This window comes from Dermacentor variabilis, chromosome 1 (genome assembly GCF_050947875.1).
Source record: "Dermacentor variabilis isolate Ectoservices chromosome 1, ASM5094787v1, whole genome shotgun sequence".
Classification (NCBI taxonomy): Eukaryota; Metazoa; Arthropoda; class Arachnida; order Ixodida; family Ixodidae; genus Dermacentor; species Dermacentor variabilis.
Window position 1 is genome coordinate 278,331,501 of NC_134568.1, and position 21,996 is coordinate 278,353,496.

The 21,996-nt window shown below is 43.0% G+C and overlaps 1 protein-coding gene across 1 annotated transcript; it reads right to left on the minus strand.

The window, feature by feature from the left end:
• Nucleotides 1–3,023: 3,023 nt before the first annotated feature.
• Nucleotides 3,024–19,410, minus strand: mRpL52 (mitochondrial ribosomal protein L52). The gene is made up of 5 exons (XM_075676255.1): nucleotides 19,216–19,410; nucleotides 18,310–18,397; nucleotides 14,941–15,008; nucleotides 8,102–8,166; nucleotides 3,024–3,278 (listed from the first exon to the last, which is right to left on the minus strand). Exons 1-5 carry the CDS (start codon nucleotides 19,292–19,294, stop codon nucleotides 3,102–3,104), a joined length of 477 nt encoding a protein of 158 aa, XP_075532370.1. The 5' UTR covers nucleotides 19,295–19,410; the 3' UTR covers nucleotides 3,024–3,101.
• Nucleotides 19,411–21,996: the final 2,586 nt, after the last annotated feature.

A 21,996-nucleotide genomic window follows, 5' to 3' on the forward strand; every position in this document is an offset into this window, starting at 1 on the left:
AGGTGTTGTGTATAAGATACCTCTGAAATGCGGTAGGTCTTATATAGGACAGACAGGTAGATGTCTTAACGTTAGGTTGCAAGAACACAGCAATAAAGTGCGCAAAGGGCGGGAAGGCTTTCTAGGTGTTCATTGCGCACAATGCGGCTGCGTCCCGATTTTTGAAGGAACCACTGTCTTAGCTAGGCATTCTAATGAATGTACCAGACTTATCATTGAAGCAGCAGCGATTGCCGATGGTGACTCAGTTAGTAAGCTATCAATTGCATTAACAGACAAAGAACTGGTTTTTCTGAGGTCGCACATGCGCTCTCGTTCATCTTAGGTCATGAATTTTGAATGCATACTCATGTCGGGTTGACGCTTTGTAGGTGGCGCTTTTGTCTTGGTGTCTCAGGATATATACGTTTGTTTCTGAAAATAAAAATCAGTTGGAAGTTAGCGCGTCTTCGTCGTCCTTTTTGTCCCTCATCTATGTGTGCGCTTTAAGTCAGGATTGCTGCCTTTATCGGCCGCACTGTTTGCAGAACAGCGCACTCAGGCCTGCTCACCAAGTAATCATTGAGTGCTACATGGCTTCAGGAACAACATGCTATACCGAAGAAGCCATTAATAATGATTCGCGATCCACGAAACGCACAACTGACGCGCACTCAACGTGGGCGCAGGCACACAAATCAACCGCCAAAAGGCCCGGGACCCTTCCAAAACGTTTTCAGCGGCGTGCGGCAGAGGGCAGCACAGGAAAATGAAAGAGGCGGATTGGGTGATTTGCGTCATATGGGTAGGGGCGGCCGAAAATTCCGCCGAGCAGCGTGCTGCGATCGGCAGCTATGTACATTTATAAAACCTTATGATAAGTTACACGCTTTACGCGGAGCACTTTGATGCGTCAATTAATGATCAGAAGAACCTACTCTAACGACTCGGCACGTTTGTACAAAATCGCTTCAGAGTCCCTTTAACGCAGCTCCATACGTGTTTTCATTTCGCGATTGGCTGGTGTGGACAATCGGTCTCGTGCAGCACGTTGCAAACGGAACGAAGTGTGGCGCCACTGCCCAGCTAATCTGCAGATGGCGAGAGCTAGCGCTTGGGGCCAGCGCGTGGTTGACGCGTAGACGCGATTCACAGAAGCCGCCGCCGACAAACCTCCCAGACGACGCGCGCTACTGTGGCGCTATCTCGTAGCCATCGTCGCCGCACCACGCCTTTCTTCTCATGCTTTCACCATACCCTCCTCCGCTTTCCTCCTCGCGTGTCTATCTCTCCGCTTTTCTCATCCCCATTTGCGTGCCGCGTTCCCTCTTATTTTTCGCTGTGCTCGTTGGCTTGGTTACGCCGACGCTCACCGCTGGAACGGGCACCTAAAGCCTACACCACACGTACGCTTGCGGACGTGAGGTCAATAAATGAAAAATGAATAAAAAGGTTAAGCAAACTTCATTCCAAGCTCGTACCACCCAGCAACATTCGGTAATTGTCGACACATTCGCCTGCCTGCGAGAGTGGATAACTTAGATTATTCCTTAAATGTAAAAAAGTTTGATTCATCCATTAAGTTAAAATGCACACCATAGCTGTGTACGTTTTTATGGCTGTACACATGGTTATACACACACAAAAAAAACATGCCTTCCTACAAAGCGTATTAACAAATTAATGAACGGTGTATGGTGACATGTGAACTGATTAATATTACGCGGTTTAACGTCCCAAAACTGGCCCCATAGGTTGAGGTATGCCATAGTGGGTGGCTCCGGGGGTTAATTTCGACTGCCTGGAGTTCCTTAATATACACCCACAGAGCAATACAAAAAGGTTTTTTTTCTTTCTTTTTTCCTAATACTATCAGCATTCTTTGGGAACTTCATCCAGTTTGCGGTATGTCTCTATGTATATCCAGTCCCAATCTCATTCCTGCCAACTTGGGTCACTAGTCCATGGGCAGTGTGTAGAACACTGGGCTGCTGTGCCGGCGGAACCAGGTTCAAAACCAGTCATCCTACAAACTTGGGTCAGTAGGTATGTAACTCTGGGTATGTGGTGCTCTTCAATGAACCTCTTTGACACCAACTTGGGTAACTGGGTAGGTATGTGCCTCTGTGTGTCTACCCCTCATCCATGGATCTCTCTGACGCCAACTTGGGTCAGACGGTATTTGGCACGGGGTATGAGCCACCCTTCAATGACCCTCTTTCACACCAACATGGGTCACTCGGTATGTGCCACTCTTCAATAAACCTCTCTGACACCAAATTAGGTCACTGGGTAGTCCCTGGGCATCTGCCACCTTTCATAATAATCATTATATAAAACATGTCATCAACAATTACCCATCAACCATAAGATAGACTGTGAATAGCATTGAAGTTGGCAATCATCCCTTTCTTTTGCATTTTACACACACACACACACACACACACATATACGCATTTCCCAGCACCTTCGCACTGCGCTTGTTTTGCCACTTCAGCAAGATGTGTAGAAGCCCATAGGTCAGCAAAATAAATGGAGCTCACTCAGACTCATTAAAAAATTATATTTTTTGCTTAGGGACCCACCTTACTCGGACTCAGACTTGCCCAAAATTCTGCTCAGCCGGGCTCACTTAGACTCACTCCCCAGAATCAGACTCGGACAAGTTTACTTGGCCTACAGGCTATCATTCACCCAGGCTTTATCGTGAATCGAACAAATCAAATTTTTTCGCACTCAAACCAATGTAAATAACCATTTTTGCATTCTGCCTTCATCGAAATGTGCCTACCGCTACCAGAAATTTGACCCGCTATCTTGTGCTCGGCAGTAGAATGTCACAGCCGCTGAGTTGTCACATGCCTTCTTGGTCCTTTCAAGCCTATTAGCACTGCCAGACTTGCGCAGGAAAACACATGTGGAGTATGCCTGCATAATAACCTCTTAAACATGCAACAATTTATGCAAGCTTGGGCATCATGGCATGGTGACCGTGTGATGACAGCACGCCACCCTCACCACTTTACTGACTCACGGCAAGTCAATACCAGCAACAAATTTTACTTTAATACTAAACAAGCACGTGTACAGAAATACAAAATCTACTTTTCCATTCAAATGAACTATGTTTCAGCACTTTGTTTTGTTCGGTTTGGCTGATGTACCTTCAGTTCATTAATGCCTTTCTGCCTGAACTTTCCAGAAGCAACACGCTTCTTGATCTCCTCCTCTTCCTGAGCAACACGCACGTTTGCTTCCTGGGCATCTTTGATTTCCTTTAAATACCTCACAATGGTTGTCTGAAAATGTACAAATACATAATCAGGAGCATGCACCATCTCAACAACAAGATTAAAAAAAAGGTCTGTTTCATACCCCACAATGTTACAGCCTCCTACCTTTGCAAGATTAAAGGGACCAACAATAGATAAGAATGCGCAATGAGATCATGATGCAGATGAAAAGCTCATGCTTCACAGTAGAAAAACAAGCAATGTGGCTAACTATATGTGAACTGGCAACAAAATAGTACTGCTGAAAATAAAAAGAGACAGCACTATAATGAACCATCATAATTTAATGTTTATATGCTGCATGACATCATGGCAGTAAGCCCCCTCCTCCCCTCTCTTCCCCTCATTTTATTTTATGTTATGATGACAGCCCTCTCCCTGAAGCTGCCCTGGATCTGCCCCTGCTAAAACCGGGGTAGGGATGCTGGAGAATGTGACAAAAAAATAACATCTCAAATTAAAATAATGCCCCTAGTCCCAGGACGTAAGAGGTACTATAGATAAAGGTTACTGTAGTAGCTTCTTACGTCTTGCAAAATCTATCAAGGTCGAATTCGCATTGCTTTTTAAGAAGCCAAGGCGCCACATGATTTCTGCTGTTACTTGTTTCATATGGCAGTTAAGAGCTCCACTGTTCCCATTTCTTTTCACTACTTTCTATTATACATTTTATATTGCGCCATGGGAAAGGGGGTCCTTGAGATGGGATTCGTGGTACCTTAAGGCTATTGCACAAATTTTGTGGACAAGACAGCAAAGGTGACCTACATATAAAATACAATAGAAAATTTTGAAGTCGTCAATAAGTGGTCCTGAGCATGTATCTTACAGATAAAAAATTTGAGTAAGCCATTTCAGCAAGCCATTACAGAGTGTGCTTTAACAATGCCACATCTTCAAAAGATACATAGAAAAGGGATGCACTGGATAAAACAACAGACTGTACACGCCTCTTTTTCCATGTCCTGTTTGAACATTTCTTCTGTCACACAAATGTATTAAAGAGATGCACCAGATGCTGACTTCGTGAGATAAATTACAACCATGTTGGTCAAATACAGTTTATAAAAAAACCCAATTTCCTTTGATCTTCGCTAAACTTTTTTTTAGTCTCGACTTCAGTAGGATAAATACTGCATGTTTTTTTCCCCTTTCATTGCACCTTCTCCGAGTTCTGTTCTTGACAGCTAAGTGGACTATCTCATGCTATTTCGGTTACACGGTACTACCATTTAGTACATACTTTTTCCGATCTCCGGTCAACTACGGTTTAACAAGGTTTCTCTGTACTGGGAGTAAGCTAATGGGCCTATAATTTTACAACTCTTTGTAACGTTTCCCTTTCTGTGGATTAGTATAATGTTTGCATTCTTCCAGTTTTCTGGGAGCCTTGCAGTCGATAGAGACTTCGTATAAAAAGCCACCAGTTTTCCAAGCATTATGACTCCTCCATCTTTGATTAAATCGACTGTTATTCCATCCTCTCCTGCCGCTCTCCTTCGTTTCAGGTCTTGTAAGGCCCTTCTGACCTCATTGCTAGTTATAGGAGGAGTTTCTGTACCCTCTTCATTACTGTTTCGAATGGAGTTATCCTGAGTCCTCTAGGTACTGTACAGGTCAGTATAGAACTCTTCCGCTGCTTTTACTATACCTTCAAGATTGCTGATCATATTACCCTGCTTATCTTTCAGTGTATACATCTTCGTTTGTCCTATGCCAAGTTTCCTTCTCACTGATTTCAGGCTGCATCCATTTCTTACGGCTTCTTCAGACTTTCTCATGTTATAATTTCGAATAGCACTTATTTTCGCCTCGTTGATCACTTTTGACAGTTCCACGAATTGTATCTCTTGAGTTGGACGCTTTCATTCTCTGTCATTTCTTTATTAGGTCCTCGGTTACTTGGAAAAGCTTGCCTACTCGTTGCCTTGGTGCCTTTCCTTCCACTTCCATTGGTGCCTCTGAAGCCAGCCTAGTTAGTTTCATTCATTAGCTCTATGCCAGCTTCATCTCTCTGTTCTAAGGCTGCATATTTGTTTGCAAGTACCAGCCTAAATTTGTCTGCTTTTACCCTTACTGCCTCTAGGTTGACCTGTTTTTTCTTGACCGATTTCACTCTTTCTTTCTTCAAATCTAGGTGAATCCTAGCTCTCACTAACCTATGATCACTGCACTTTACCCTACCTATCACTTCTACATCCTGCACTATGCTGGGATCAGCAGAAAGTATGAAATCAATTTCATTTCTTGTTTCACCATTAGGGCTTTCCCAGGTCCACTTTTTGTTCCAACGCCTCCTGAAGAAGGTGTTCATTATTCGCAGCTTATTCCTTTCCGCAAATTCTACCAACATCTCTCCTCGAGTGTTCCTAGAATCCACGCCCTAGTTGCCAATTGCTTGTTCACCAGCCTGCTTTTCCCCCACTTTTGCATTGAAGTCGCCCATGACTACAGTATACTGAGCTTGCACTTTTCACATCGCTAATTCAACATCTTCATAAAACTGTTCAATCTCTTCATCATCGTGACTGGAGGTTGGAACATAGGTTTGTACTACCTGTATTTTATACCTCCTATTCAGCTTTGTTACGACTACTGCTACCCTCTCACAAATGCTATAGAATTTGTCAATGTTGCCCGCTATGTCCTTATAGATTAGGAATCCTACTCCGAACTGCTTCTTATCTGGTAGTCCTCTATAGCAGAGGACGTGGCCGTTAGTCAGCGCTGTAAAAGCCTCACCAGTTCTTCTAACCTCACTTAGGCCAATGATATCCCAAACAATACCTGATAGTACCGTAAAGAGGCCTGCTAAGCTAGCTTCACCAGAAAGAGTTCGAGTGTTAAACATTGCTAGGGTCAGGGCCTGCCCGGGTCCCGAGATTCTTAGCACCCTCTGCTGCGTTACAAGTCTGACCGCCGCCTTGGTCAGGTGTTCCGTAGCTGCTGGGGACTGAGGGCCATTGGTTGATTGAATTAGTCATTTGGGAGGGAGTGGCCGAATACTGCACTAGGGAGGCCGATTCCTGTTCTTGTGAGGGACTTCGACATCCTGCACCATGCTGGGATCGGCAGAAAGTATGAAATCAATTTCATTTCTTGTTTCACCATTAGGGCTTTTCCAGGAACACTTTCTGTAGCTATGCTTCTTGAAAAAGGTGTTCATTATTCTTCGCTTATTCCTTTCTGAAAATTCTACTAGCATCTCTCCTCTAGCATTCCTAGAATCAATGCCATAGTTGCGAATTGCTTGTTCAGCAGCCTGTTTTTTCCCCACTTTTACATTGAAGTCGCCCATGACACCAATGAAAACTGCGGCATGGACAAGTAGGCCTCATCCTTGGCGATAGTGGTACAAGCTGCTAGGACAGGTACAGCTTGAGCTAGAAAGCTTTAAGGATTAACAACAGTGACACAATGTTGTCGGTGCAAGCACCAAAGCGGTTTTTGTTTTTTGCAAAGTTTCCGTTTAGCAACTAATGCCTCCTGGAGAGCACTCCCGCGACTATCTGCAGATTGTTACTCTAACATTGATGGCAGGAATGGCAGTCGAACCATGACTAGTCATTTGTTGGATTTGTCAGCATTGTTTTCATCACAGTATAGAAACAGGCATTTCAGAAATGCATAAAAACCATGGACTCAGCTGTTCACTGGCATAAGTACCATATCAGCATCAACGTTAGGCTTACACATCCTGCATATAAATGACAAACGATTAATACATTCCAATTTATGCATATTCGTGATATCAGTTTGAAGACATTAATATTGAGAGGAAGCCGCTGTAAATTTCAGGAAACATTGTAGGATGTTCGCTCAACGTTATGCAAAAGAACAAGACAGCTGAGCCTAAAACAGATAAGAAGTCCATCATAGATGGCCCACGTCCCAGTTATTTGACAAATGCAACAATGAGAGGCATTAAACAGTGGATGAAGAAAAGAAGCCTCAGCCTGGAGCAAACATTTTGACAAAGGGCCTTGTCTGCGTCAGAGCGAATGGCCGGTGATGCGACATATACATGCTCTCACTGCGCAAAGTTGTCAAACAACATTGTGATTGTTAACTGAACAGATGAGAAAGCTGCACACATGAGTTGTGCAATCATCTATTTCCACAAGGCAGGTGCTCTAAAATCCAACAGCAGGGGAAAGCAGTAGTGGTGATGATTGCTGATTTTCAGTTAACTCTGTAGCAAGCTAAATGTTTTTCCGGGATTGGTTCCTGGTTGCAAGCCCAACTTAGCCAAGTTCTTTCTCACAGCAAAGAAAATAGCCAGAAAACAACTAATTTTTCTCTAGACAATGCAGTCACAGCTACTCATAAGAGCTCCATTTTCAGAGTATCTTTCTTTGGGAACAGTTGGCAAAACATGCATGGAAGTCTGAGTGCCATGTAAAAAGAAGTTCATGTTTCATTACTCTGGTCCTGGACATAACCATCACCAATGGTTGCAAGCCTGTTCATCAAAGCCTCATACTAGCTTGCCAAATTTCCATGCCTGCTGGTAGAGTTCAAACTTAGCTGAAGGAAGCAAGTTTCAAAACTGTGCCACAGTCTCGAAGTAGGTATCTGTGGCACCATGGAAAGGTCAGCATTATCTGGTTGACCACTTCAGAAAAATGTTGAAATGTTGAAATAATTTTTTTCCAAATTGCCTTCACTGTCACAGTGTCCAGGTTCCTTTGTGCAATGCACTTTTTGTAAGCAGCTACAGATTATAATTTTTATAATTATAATCTAATGAATTATTGGTTACAAGCTGGTGTAGCTACGAAAATAAGTAAACAGCAAGAAAAAAACGGAGGGAAGGTTGCTGAGCTTACACAATATTCCTTCTGCTGGAGATATCGTTTCCTCTGCTTCCCAGTCAATGGAGTCGGCCTTCCATCTGAAAATGATAATCACTCTATTACAAAGGAAATAAACATACCAGCGCACACATACTTATTTATTTAAACGTACGTCACAGGTTCCGGTCGGAATATTGAGTGATGGGGGATTATACAATAAAATATGTGATGAGCATGAACAAGAACAAAGAAAAGCAACAGTAAGCAGAACAAAAAAATGCATCATTATACAGTCTCAGTTTATAAAATGTGTATATAAGCGCTCACGGAAATGTTCACGGTTAGTGGTTGAAACAATGGCATCTGGAAGATCGTTCCAAAGTGCGATGGCTTGTCGCAAAGCCGAGGAATTGAAAGCTTTAGTTTTACCAAATATGCGTTTGATGCTGAGGTGATTATGAAGGCACCTGGATGTGCGTAATGGTTTTTCAAGTGGCAGTGGGGATGGCGTTACGCTGTGAATATATTTGTGTATTAAGCATAGAAGAGCAACAGAACGACGAATAATGTCTGGAGTGAAATGCCTAGCTTAATTTTTGTTATACTGGAATGGCAGTTATAGTTACATGAAATGAATCGAGCGGCTCTATTTTGTTTGGCTTCCAGCATTGAGATTAAATACTTTTGATGAGGTGACCAGATGGATGAAGTAAATTCAAGCTGTGGGCGGACGAAGGTTAAATATGCCAATTTGCATGTATGAGCTGAGCAATTACGCAAATTTCGACGTAAGTAACCCAGCGTTTGTGACGCTTTAGCACATATGTTGGCGATATGCAATTTCCATGAAAGGTCAGATGTAAGATGGAAGCCTAAGTACTTATATGACACCGCACAGGGCAGTGAAACGTTGTCTATAGAATACATGAAGTTAGAAAGTGACTGTTTATTAGTAAAGGAAATTGTTTTGCACTTATTCGAGTTATTATAAGCCAGTTATCACACCAGGCATAAACGAGGTTAAGGTCCTTTTGGAGGATCAAATGGTCATCATGACTTTCAATAGTGCGGTATATGATGCAGTCGTCAGCAAATAGTCGCATGCAAGAGGAAATGTTAGAAGGTAGGTCATTAATATGAATTAAAAAAAGCAAAGGGCCTAGCACGCTGCCCTGCGGAACACCAGATGTGACATCAGAAAAAGAAGAAGCAAAATTATTGACGACTGTGAACTGCTTGCAAAAAGATAGAAAGTTATGAAGCCAAGATAGCGTTAGCGAGTCCAGTCTAAGAGCAGATAGCTTAGCGATGAGGCGGCAGTGAGCAATGCGATCAAATGCTTTTGAGTAGTCAAGAAAGATGCAATCAGTTTGAAGGTTATCATCTATGTTAAAGTCAGTGGTGAATTCCAATAACTGTGTATCACACGAAAAAGATTTTCGGAACCCATGCTGATTATTAAAAAAAGTTATTAAACTCGAGGTGGTTATAAATATTCGACGCAATAATATGCTCAAGCATTTTGCAACTATGTAAGTGAGCGAGATAGGGCGGTAGTTCTCCGCCATATTTCTGTTACCACTTTTAAACACTGGAATTACTTTTCCAACTTTCCAATCAAGTGGAAGATGGCCTGTTGATAAAGGTTGGGGAAAAATGCGATATAATATTTTGCTAGAGATAGACAATGTATTCTTCAAGATTTTAGAACATATGTTATCGGGACCAGCAGAGGAAGATGCTTTAAGGTTAGTAATGAGGCATGCGATTCCTTAGATTGTGATGGCAATGGGCTCCATGTATCGAAATTCATGATCAGGAATAATGGGCATTTTGGAATGAACTTCAACAGTAAACACAGATGAAAAGAACCTACTGAATTCATATGCGCTCTCTTGATCTAACAGCTCGATTTGGTCATCTTTTTGTAGCGATATGTGATGGATAGTGCTGTCTGGAGCAATGGTTTGCCAAATTTTTCTAGGATCAGAAGCTAGTAGTGAAGGTAGGTCGTGGGAGTAGTACTTGTCTTTAGCCGAGGTTACTTCAGTGCAGTACTTCTTTAAACACTTTTTATATTCAGCCCATAAATTAGAATTGTGCGATTTCTTAGCACGTTTGTATAGGTGTTTTTTTCTGTTACGTAGAGTCCGAATATATTTATTAAACCAAGGTTTAGATATATCATTCGTTATTGTGACTAGAGGAAAGTACTTGACAACTAAAGCTGAAATGGCATTTTTACAAAGTACCCAGTTATCATCAATGTTACGATATTGGAAGGACGGCAAGAAGGTTTCATTAAAGAACACAACCAGGTGAGTATTCATTTTAGCATAGTTAGCCTTATTATAATCGCGAATCTGTTTAACCGTGACTCCTGTAAATTTTAAAGGCACGCTAATTTGTAACTGAAGCAATTTATGGTCACTAAAACTATCTAGATAAGAAATTGGACTGACTGTTTCAGGATCGTTAGTGAAAACCAGGTCTAGAACATTAGTTCCTCGAGTGGGCTCTCTGACAACTTGAAGTAAGTTGAACTCTAAGGTTAAGTTAATGAACTCAGCCGACTTGTGACAAGGGGATGATAGCTGCGGCCAATCAATGTTCGGAAAGTTAAAGTCGCCGAATATGTAGATATTCTCAGCAGAATATTGTTTTGTTGCATTGTCAATGCTGTAACGTAATTCTTCTACAAACGATTGGTCATAATCAGGAGGACGATTGCAAGAACCAATTAATAATTTGACAGATAAGGATGAGGATGCAACCCAGAGAATTTCAAGGGCCGAGTTAGTGTCTATGATATGCGATGAAATATTTCGATTAACAGCTACTAAGACGCCACCTCCTCTTTTTTCGGTGCAGTCATACCTATATACGTTGTACATAGGACAATCGTGACGAATTTCGTTGTTGGTTATTTCGGGTCGTAGCCAAGTCTGTCAAAACGATAATGTCTGAATGACTGTCTTCGATAAAAGAACACACCAGATCACGCTTTGGGAGTAGGCTTCGAATGTTAGTGAAAGATAAGAATATCAACTGTACTGATGAAATTGATTGGGTTATTTGCGGCATGTCTCTACAAGTACCGTTTTCTGGCTATCTTTGAGATGAAATGACCTTGTCAGTTGCGTGATCATACATGTAAGTATTATTGTCAATACGTAGCTTATCTATTGACAGCTTGAATGCTTTGTTTTGCATTTTGGCAAATTCAACCAACTTTCTCCTAGCAAGCTGCGTCGATGGCAAAAAGTCTTCTCGAATCGAGAATGCAGATCCCTTAAGTTTGTGCGCAGATGCTAGGATGACCTGTTTATCTTTAAAGAAGCTTAGCTTTGCTATTATTGGTCTGCGTTTGTCCTCGGCGAACTTACCCAACCTGTGTACACGTTCAAATTGTGTGCTGGTTGTTTGTAAGCCAAGTTTATCCGAACAAAACTTAATTATTTTCGATTCTGAAGCTGCCCAGTCTTCCTTATACTCGTCATCAAGTCCAAAAAAGAGAAGGTTGCACCGACGCATTCTATTTTCTGTGTCGTTGCATCTTGTGACTGCCTGAATTTATTACCTACCATACAACACAAAAGCTACAGTAGGGGTTTGAGGGGTCAAGTCCAAGCAGGGGTTGCACAGTCGTCAGGTAACACCTCTGTGAAAATATGCAGGCTGCTGCACTCATGGTCAGAGCAGACACAGAGCAGTGCTACTGTTACCAGTGCTTGCTGGAATTAAAGAGCAGTGAAGCACTTGCTGCTGCACCCCGACAGGTTGCAAAGCCATGGTGGATGTGTCACAGCAAGTGCAGCCTCCCAGCTGCCTGCATGTCTTCCACTACACTGCTTCGTGCATGAGGACACTTCTGTCATCGGTTATGGCACATTGCAAGATGCCACCATCAGTGCCAACCAAGGCTTGCCTCGCTTTGCTATGCCAAGAGGGGCTGACATGTTCTGCATCTCAGCAAAAGTGTGACAACTACATATTTACTTTTCTGCACCTTGTTCTTAAAGCTCACATGCAAATACTCTTGCATCTCCAGAAATTAAATATAGAGTAATTGTGCAGACTCGGTTCCAGCAGTTCACAATTTTTTCATGCGAAGCATTCTTTGGAATCATCAGGCACTTCAAGTGTGTCTATCTATCTATCTAGCCTCCTAGGCCACAAGGCTGGCAGTGTCTACGAACTTGAGCCGCTAGATACAGTAGAACCTCGGTCATACATTTTGGAAGAAAAAAATGCAATAAAAAACGCCCTAAGCGGAAAAAAGTATGATCCAAAATAACTACAAAATTTGACAGACTCACTATTGTTGACATCTACGTAATGCGAAGCATCGCGCAATCGTTACAGCACAAGACCGCGACGCGCGTCGAGCTGGTGGCGCTCCGGCAGCCTGAGACACGTTTTGTTGTTTTCATATTGCATGGTGTTTAAAGAGGGCGACGGGAAACCGAAACGAAATCGTGGGCAGTGCCGGATGCTGCCTAAGCAAAACGTGATGCCCACATCGCACCGCCTGCAGCAGGGAATGGCCGTGCGTTGGATTATCCCCTACTAAAAGCTTGCAGTATGCTACCAATGTCACTACACACCAGAAGCTGTAAAACAGATGAGTGAAGATGCTTACAGCAATATGTTTGGCGGCAATAGCTTTGAATGCCGCGTGCAACGACACGGCCGAAGATTTTCTGGTACTGGAATAAGAAACTGCACGCCATCGTTTTCACGTGAGTCAGGCGCCTATATACTGTTCACGATCGCATGAGCCTCACACCTTTTCTTGTTCACATAGGATATAACGGCCAGAAAATGTATATGATCGCAGTCTACAGCAGGGAACGGCGGCACGTTTCGGTTATCGCCTATTAAAAGCGTGCGCTACGCTTCCGACGGCAAGATCTGTGAAACAGATAGGCAAAGACGCTTATCGCAATCGGACTGGCAGCGATAGCTGTGAATACCGCGTGCAACGGCCCCGAAAAGATTTGCTGGTGCCGAAATGACAAACTGAGTGCACGCCAGCATTTTCACGCGAGACAGGCGGGCGAGTATTGCAGTGACGCCGCCGCCGCGGCCAGCTATATAATGCTCACAATCACGCATGCATCGGGCATTCTAGCAGCCGGAAATCGTATCATACGACTGCAACATACTGAATGTTGGTGCTGAATAGTTGTGTTTTCCGGGAACGAATGAACCGGTAAAAAATTAGCGTAACTCTATTGCATCCTTTTTTGTGCTCTCGACTGCGAACCTTGGCGCTGGGAAAACGTACGTAACGGGAACTTATCAACTAGGTTCTACTGATACGCTCATGTTCGCGTTGCCGGCGTGGTCATGGGATCATTGTCATTCCAGCTCTGCCATCCGACGCTTGCCTCTGATTCTCGTATACTACCTGTGCCGAGCCACGTGGCACACGTAAAAAGATCCAGGCATGTCGGCTGCAGAACACCAGGAAGTGGTTTCTTCCATACAAATAGCGATTCAAAAGCAAGATTCTGTTCCCCACCCCGTACACACCAACCAGCTCCTGACACTCACATAGAAGCTCTCAGAAGTGCACAGCTTCGTCAAGAAGTGAGTCAAGTCGGACATTGTGTTCCTCAGAGGTTTACTTGTGCAGCTGAATTATAGCGTACTATTGGGGTATTACTGGGCGCAGAGGAAGGGGAACCTGTTCGCAATGATCAACCAAACCCTCTTCATGTTTGAGATCCACGATGAGCACCTGCTCGAAGTTATGGAGAAAGTAAAGGAGTGGCCGAGGCACACCACCGCAGGGTCGATGCCATAGCCAGCTACATGCCAAATTCGATTCCGACAGTAGGTCGGATCCACATCATTGTCTTTTCTTCAATTTGCTGTTGAGCTATTCGTGTTTCTTTCATATGTTATTGTGCACTATTTACCTCACCGGACAGAAACAGAACAAGCTGGTCCTTTTGAAGGCATGGCACAGTTTGTGGTTTTATAAGTTAGGCCGGTATTGCACTATCTCCAGCATCCGCCCACGTATGAGGAGTTTTTCGCTTACGACACAAAAATTTCCTTGGACGGTAGAGGTATACAGCTTCGCTGTAAAAAATTAAAGTATGACATTTTATGTGCCAGAACCACGATTTAGTTATGAGGCACGCCACATTCACAGACTTCAGATTATTTTTGACAACCTGGGGTTTTTAACGTGCACCCAATGCGCGGTGCACGGCCCATTTTTGCATTTCACTTTCATCGAAATGTAGCCACCATGGCCGGGATGTGATCCCACGCCCTCAGGTTTAGTAGCAGAACACCTTAGCCACTATGCCATCATGGCAGGTTTTGCTTTGATGAGATCACTAGGGTAAGATGAGTATATATTCTATGTGCGCTTCTGAAAAAAATTTGGTTTGAAGTCAGTGCCTATCGCATCCATTTCGTTTCTTAGTCACCGTCTTTCTTGCGCTGTTCATTATGCAACTTTATCAACCCACCCCACCTCCCGCACTTGTCAGCTGCAAGTGCTAGGCAGTGCTACACGGCCTACATGCAAGAGTGCTTTAAATAGTGCTTTTTCACTCTGCCTAACTTGACGCGGTGCTATAAGCAAACGGAAAGTATGAATTAAAAATGAGAACGCAGATGAAGTGTCATCCTGTGTTCTTTTAATCCTTTCTTGGTAGTTGTATAGTAACACACCCTCCTAAAACACAAAAAAAAAACGAATCCTCCCTCAGCTTCCATTGGACTGCCACATCAACGGGAAATAGTGCCACTCAAATTATACAGCGCATCAAGAACACTGCAAAGGTTATGAAGCCATAGATCAGAAATAAGCCACGTGCAACGACAACACACAAAAAGTTGCTATGTACCATTGAATGTCCAGTCTGGTGTGTCAGCAAATTCACGAGTTTCATTCCAGCGCCTGGGAAGACCAGCTCTGAAAAATAAAGAGATTATTGGTTTACTAACATTAAAAGTACCATCACTATTAGCCTCTATCATCACAGTAAAACACACAGGGTCTGCCTGGAAGTGATAATAGTAAATTTGTTGCACACCAATGGCAAAGTAAACTTACACCACTTGCGACACCACAGGGGAGAAAGGTTGGGGGATGGGGGGGGACCTGTGAGTCCAGGCCTCACCTCAGGCATGCCAGCCCTTTTACACTCACATAATTGGGCAGTAGTTGCCATAGTGTGGCCTTCAACCACTGTATGAAGCCGACAGGTGAATACATCAATAGTTTGGGATACTGTGTATCCACCACTTCTAGTTTCCATTATGTACCCTTTGGCCTAATTCATGTCCAAAGCTAGACTGCCCATGGCATACATCTTGAACTGGTGACAGTTATAGATATGAGTAACAGTATTGCATATGGAAGGATTTGACACTTCATACAATGATTACTGGGTCGACAGCTATTCCTAAAAGGTAAAAAAAGGAAAACTTTTGTGCCAGTACTCTTCTAAATAGACTACATAATTTTTTTTAAGTCATGTAACCTACTCGAATGGAACTAGAGATAGCTTTGGCTGGGTACTTGAAATGCAAACTGTCTGGCACTTATCCCTTCATGGCTCAAGAACTCAAGATTGCAAGCTGCACAAAAAGGATGAACATTGGGGTCAGAATTACCGTATTTATTTTTATATAAGGCAACGTTTTTCCCAGCATCTTAGCCTCGGAGTCACTCCCAGCCTTATATGTCAGGCTGACAGATTCAGTAACTGTTTCAATATAGCTGCAGCAGTGCCACATTTCCGGCAATCCAGGTTTTAGCAACTTTAGCAACTCAAATCGTTAGTCAATTGAGGAGATAGAAAGAACTGCAATGTTGTGCCGTCATGCTGCCAACACAGACACTCTCTCCCTTTGCCTAATTAGCATCCAAACAACATTCCTTTCCTGTCTTCTTCCACACTGGAGCCAAAGGACCGTGTCACATTTTTGCTGTAAGCCGCCCCCTTCTCCTTTTTTCTTTTATTCTTTTTTGCTGTACAGCACACTCCCAGCGGCAGTTTTGAGCAGAGAGCATTGCATGATTTATCGAAGTCATGTGCCATGATCGGAGACATTGTATGTAGGCAGTGCATCTGATGCACAGGCGTTAATATCTGCTACCTTTGTTCTCTGGAAGGAAATGGGGCTCCTTGAGAGGAAGGCCGCATGGGCTTCCGGCTCTTCTATGCCATGCTGCGGTTTGATACTTTGCAGACACAATCACCAGCACATGATCAACACACCACGTTTGTCTCTTTGCAATGTCCAAACCTGGAGAAGTACCCTCTATGGGAAACTTGCCAAGTAAGTAGTATTGTTATGCACTTAACAAAGGCAACAGTTTCAAGATCTAGCTATCAAAAGAAAATAAATATTTTAGCAAGGCATCATAACATAAGCAATAAATTAAAAATGATAATCGCAACAATTTGAGATATAAATGCAGCAGCATAGATTATAGAAGCAAATAGATAATTTTCTAATAAAGATTTTAAAAAACTTAAGCCAGGCATTTTATAAAATGCATAGAACACATAACTTTTGCCCTCCTAAAGTAAAAACATAACAGGTGCCAAGGGATGAGAAACACAGTTGAGGGTAGCAGAGGATGAGCCAGAATGATCAGGTAGGGGTATATGATGGGTTTGGCTGACACAGGACTGGGGTAACCGAAAATCTTCAGGAAAACCTATTTCTGGACTGAACTCAGGCTAATGATGATCATGATAAACTATCTTTAGGCAGCGGTCACTATGTGTTGACTGCTGATACAGTTTGTTCAGTAACTTTGGAAGGTTAGGATGAATGCTACAGCCAGGGGTCTACAGGTCAGAAAATTAACTTTGGAAAGTTAGCATTCATGTAGCAAATGCATAGAGTATTTATTACATGCTTGAGACCATTGGTTTGGGCATGCTTATGAGTATCCACTAAGATTTCTTCTCAAACCACTTCTGCATGTATCTATTTTCTGTCCCTGATGAGCAATGAATTATAGGCAAAGGTATGCTATTTGGTACTGTACGCACTAGGAAGATATCATGAAGCTTCCAGGCCATGAATTATAACGCAGCCGCCTAAAATAATCTATACTGCCCTCACCACGAAGCAGCAACAGCAAGCAAGTGGGTTTCATGGTACAAAAGTGTCTGCACAAAAGTATATACGAGGGCAAATCAGAAAGCTTTTGCCCCTATTTTTTATTAGCCAAAATAAGGTACACATAGATAATTACAAATATACGCACTATTTTATGTCCCTTACACTACTTTTTCACACAGTCCCCACACCGGTTGAGACCATTTGTATCATCGCAGCACTAAACTTGAGATGTCTCTGTGGTAGAATTTGTCTGGCTGACTGGAACCACCGTCGGACTGTGAATCGTGAATCGCTGTCCTGCTAGGAACTTCAGGGGACCGAAAACATGGAAATCACTAGGGCCGAGGTCCGGACTGTGTGGTGGGTGGTTCAGACTCCCCCAATGAAATGACTGGAGTTTGTCGGCGGTTCTGATTGCCACATGTGGCCTCGCATTGTCGTGGAGTCATGCAAGTCTTGACAATCTTTTGCGAACTCACAACACCACCCCCCTCACACTTCTCAAAGCGAGACACCTTTCCCCATACGTGGGTTGTATTTCCCTGTGGATTTCGATGGGCATTCAACCCTAACTCCATAGAAAACAAACCACACTTCGTTGCTCATACGCAGTGGACGTGTGAAGCACAACTGTCATCTTCAACTGAGAGTAGTGCCGTGCCGCGGAGCTACCGGCAGCTATGGCTGGGCACGTCCAAGAAAGGTCCACCGCTGAGAATGGATATGTTTACTTCACATTTACAGCCTTAATTTGGCTAAAAAAAAAAAGATAGAGGCAAAGACTTTCTGATTCGCTCTCGTACATTTCTAGTGCCTTCACAATGAATGCCTCTACAACAAAATGGCATGTATAACAAAGGAATCATGCTGCCCCAGTTCTAACGTAAGCTGTACGGTGCACGCACTTTACAACGAAGTGACCTGCAAATGATTTCGGAGGCCCTAAGCACTTCTTTATAAAGGCATTCGACTGTATATGGAGCACCACAGATGTGGCAGTGCCCTTCAAAATGGCTATGATGAAGTTGAGAAAAAAGTACAAAATACATGTTCTGTACTTGTTTCTCGACGATAAACATGTTCTTGAAGTCATAAACAAGTGTGATCAAAAAATATATGCTGACGCTCACGCTATCCTCCAATGGTGATTGCGCAGCAGTCCCAGGCATTTCTTCGGCTTGGTACGTGCACCTCGGGATGGCTGCACCCCAACTAGCCCTGACAAAACAAAAACAAAAAAAGGTGACTGATGCAAGTATAACTCTGCAGGAAATATTCAAAGTCATATCATTCTATTTCCTCTAAATCAACATGCAAGCAACTCCAAAGGAAATGGTGAATAGGTATAGCCGCTTCTGGTCACATACTGTGAGCAGAAAGTACTTGCCAACAACTCCCGATCATTGTCAAGAAAGGAGGGGATAGAACTGCGGCTGCACCTTATTACATTTATAGATTCACTACTACAATTAGATTTATCTCATAAATCGAAGCCTTTTGCTTCTTGCTGCAGGCGTCTTACGCGGAAGGCTCTGTACCACGGAACTTCGAGTAGACGGAGACTGAAACGCGGACACTTCACCGATCATTTCATATCCCGATTTTATCCGCCTATATTAGTACGCTTAATAAACTACGAATAATTGTAGAAGCAGTAAATTTAACCGACCTGTTCAACGCCCGCAACTACCTAAATCCTCTGCTTTTGTGATTCTTTTACTAAAACGTTTTCGACGACATGCAGGGCTCCATGCGCGCGATTGGGGCGCGCGAGACAGGATATCGCAGAAGCCACCAATATGTGCTGTGCGCTGTCCAAAGATAACAAGTGGTAAATTAAGCCTGTAAGCCTTTGCCGCTACTACTACAGGAACAGTTTATTAGCGTCAGTTAAGCAAGGCTGTACAGTCAGTGGCGACTCCAACGCTCAGGCCAGGCAGACAGCGGAGAGCTCAAATGAATCAAAATGCACATCGTTTTATAACTGCGCCACATAACAGGCGCTTCCCAACAATAAGGCATCATTTTTTACGTACCTTTCGCGACAGTCCCTTGCAAAACTTGAAAGCATTTACCCAATGTACTCCGCGCATGACCACTGATGAGCGCTGCCATCTTTGAAGTACAGGACCGCAGTTAACGAAACGAATTACCAAAAAGTTGGTTGGACCAATGCCATTGGTTGGACAATCACATAATACATGAACCTTTGCGCCAATCTGCAATTGAGTATTTAGATCAAATGCATAATTTTTACATACTTCAATGTTCTGCTTGCTATCCACGCTGCTAGGCAGGTGCAGGCCAGTCGCAGCACGTAAAGCGTGACGCAAGGGCCATGAAGGCTTTAGGCATCTCCTCCTCTCCTTCCTGTAGCTATAGTTGCGGAGGCTGCTAGCCATCAGCGGCAAGAGCTTCGACAGCATGGAAGAGTGCTTGTTTTAGATGTCATTAATGTTTGCAGCGGGGCATAGGTTGTCGTGGTAACAAGTACCATCATCTTCTTTCGGCATGTAACAGCATATGTCGACTGCTTTTAGCAGACAAACGAGCAGCTCAGTCATTACGCTACCTTTGGACAATAGCCGACATTGCTAAAACGCAAAAAAAAAAAAAAAAACTATATAAGTCTGCTCATCTTCGCGCTTTTGACAAAGATATTGCTGCTTCTGAATAAACTGCTCCAAGTTTCTTTTTCATCCACTTTCATTTCCATTAAGTTATTTCTTTATTTCGTTGATTACGCACAATTTCCTCTATGTTGTCCTTGGTGTCAGTGTTTGTTGGCTTCTTATGATATCCCAGGATAACTAAAACATAAAGCAGAAAACCTGCAAATAAGTACTCCACGTTACACACACCTCCATACTTTCAAAAAAATATACACTTGAGCCCACTAATAACGATCCCATTTAGAGCAAACTTTCAGCTACTACGAAGTTTCTAAACACACACACACAGCTTCACAAGACAGCTACGACAGAGCTGTCCACTCATAACAACCCACTACCCCGCTCAGTTCGGTTACAACTAATGAACCATGGAGCGGTAGCATCTCAATGAGCCGGAGCAGGGGGACAGGGCTACACAGCATTGCAGAGGCAATCGCAGCTGCCAGACACGCTGCCTTTTTTCAGATTTATTGCTTGGATTGTTCATACTCCTGAAGAGCATGGAGCAATCCATTATTCTTCTGGGAAGTTTTTTTATCTCTTGTTTTGGGCTACCGCATTAGTACAATCAGTAAACCGCTTTAGCTTTTTTTTTTTTTTTTTCGCTCACAAATGCATTGCGATGTCAGAAGGATGCTCAACATCAAAGCAGATAAAAGCGCTTGGCACCAGAACTAATGATGCAATTCTTCAGTAGTGTGACCATCGTGCTAAGAATGGCGATCTGTGAAATAAATACTGATTGTCTATGATTGTCTACTGATTGTCTATGTGTGTGATCTAGACAACTTCATGAACCCAACAGCAAAGGCCACGACATCCTCAGGCTCTCAGTTCTAGATGCCAAAAGACATTGACTATGGAGGTCAGGCATGTACAAAAAATGCTGCTTTCATTAAGTTGGCAGGTCCTTCTAATAAGGCAATGTCTATGAAGACAATGTGCGAGACGTCAGCTCAGCCTTGTAGACATGGGCCGTCGGTGTAGGCCTTACCAAGTGCAGGCAAACATGGGACGACTTTGTTACTGCCAACAATAGTGTGGATGTCTCGGAGAACACCTCTGATGAAGCAATTGTTGTAGAGGTGTGACAACTACCAGAAATGAATGCCTCCAGTGGTGAGGATGACCAAGAAACTAGCAAGCCTCCAACAATGCCTCATCACCGCCCTTACCATTGGTTAGGTGCTGCACCTACGACTATGTTATCAGACTTACAAACTTCCAAGAGCCTGATTTATTGGTTTACACAACTTAAACTTAATTTCTGCCAGTAAGCACAGTGCACATTGTTTATGGTAATAAAGCACTTCCTCTGAGGCTTCAGTTCTTTATCAGTAGTTCTGAGGAAAGCTCAATTATAACTTCCAATACAGCAAACAAATTTTGTGGCATGAAGATGTTCATTCTATCCGGGCTCAACTGTAGAGTTGCATAAATAGGAGTGCCAGTTAAACAAGACTTCCAGCTAAACCGCTGGGCAATTTGCCCCTCAAATTTCACAGAGGCATCATTTTTCAGAAGGTTCAGATTATACCATGTTTGTAAGCATTAATTGGCCACTTCATTCATAACAAAACCCAAGTTTGTACCGTCTGCATGGCGACAAAAAAAATATATTTCAGTGAACCGAAATGATGTCACCATGACACTGCCATGGTGGAATACACCTTTCACCATGGTGATGATGGATGAACCATGCACACACCATTAAATACAAGTGGTAATCAGACAGCAGTTTGACTGAAAGAGTCATGTACAGGTGGTGCTCTTATTTAAGCAACAATCGGTACATGAAAGTTTGATTACGACGGTCAGTCAAAGCCTGAATAGTCGTGAATCAAATTTTTAAGCATGTCAATTTTTTAGAAAACAAAGAATTCACACAGAAGCTTTTATTATTTTTTTAATTCTGCAGGGTTTTTTCTACCAATAACATTATCGTGAGGCATGCTGTAGTGGCAGACAGGTTATTTTAACTACCTGAGGTTTTTAAACACGCACGTAATGCACAGTACGCAAGCATTTTTGCATTTTGCTACCACTGAAATGCGGCTGGGATTTAATAATGCCCTCAGGCTTAGCAGCACAATGCCACTATGCCAACATGGTGGGTACACAGAAGTTGCGGATCTGCTGAGCCAC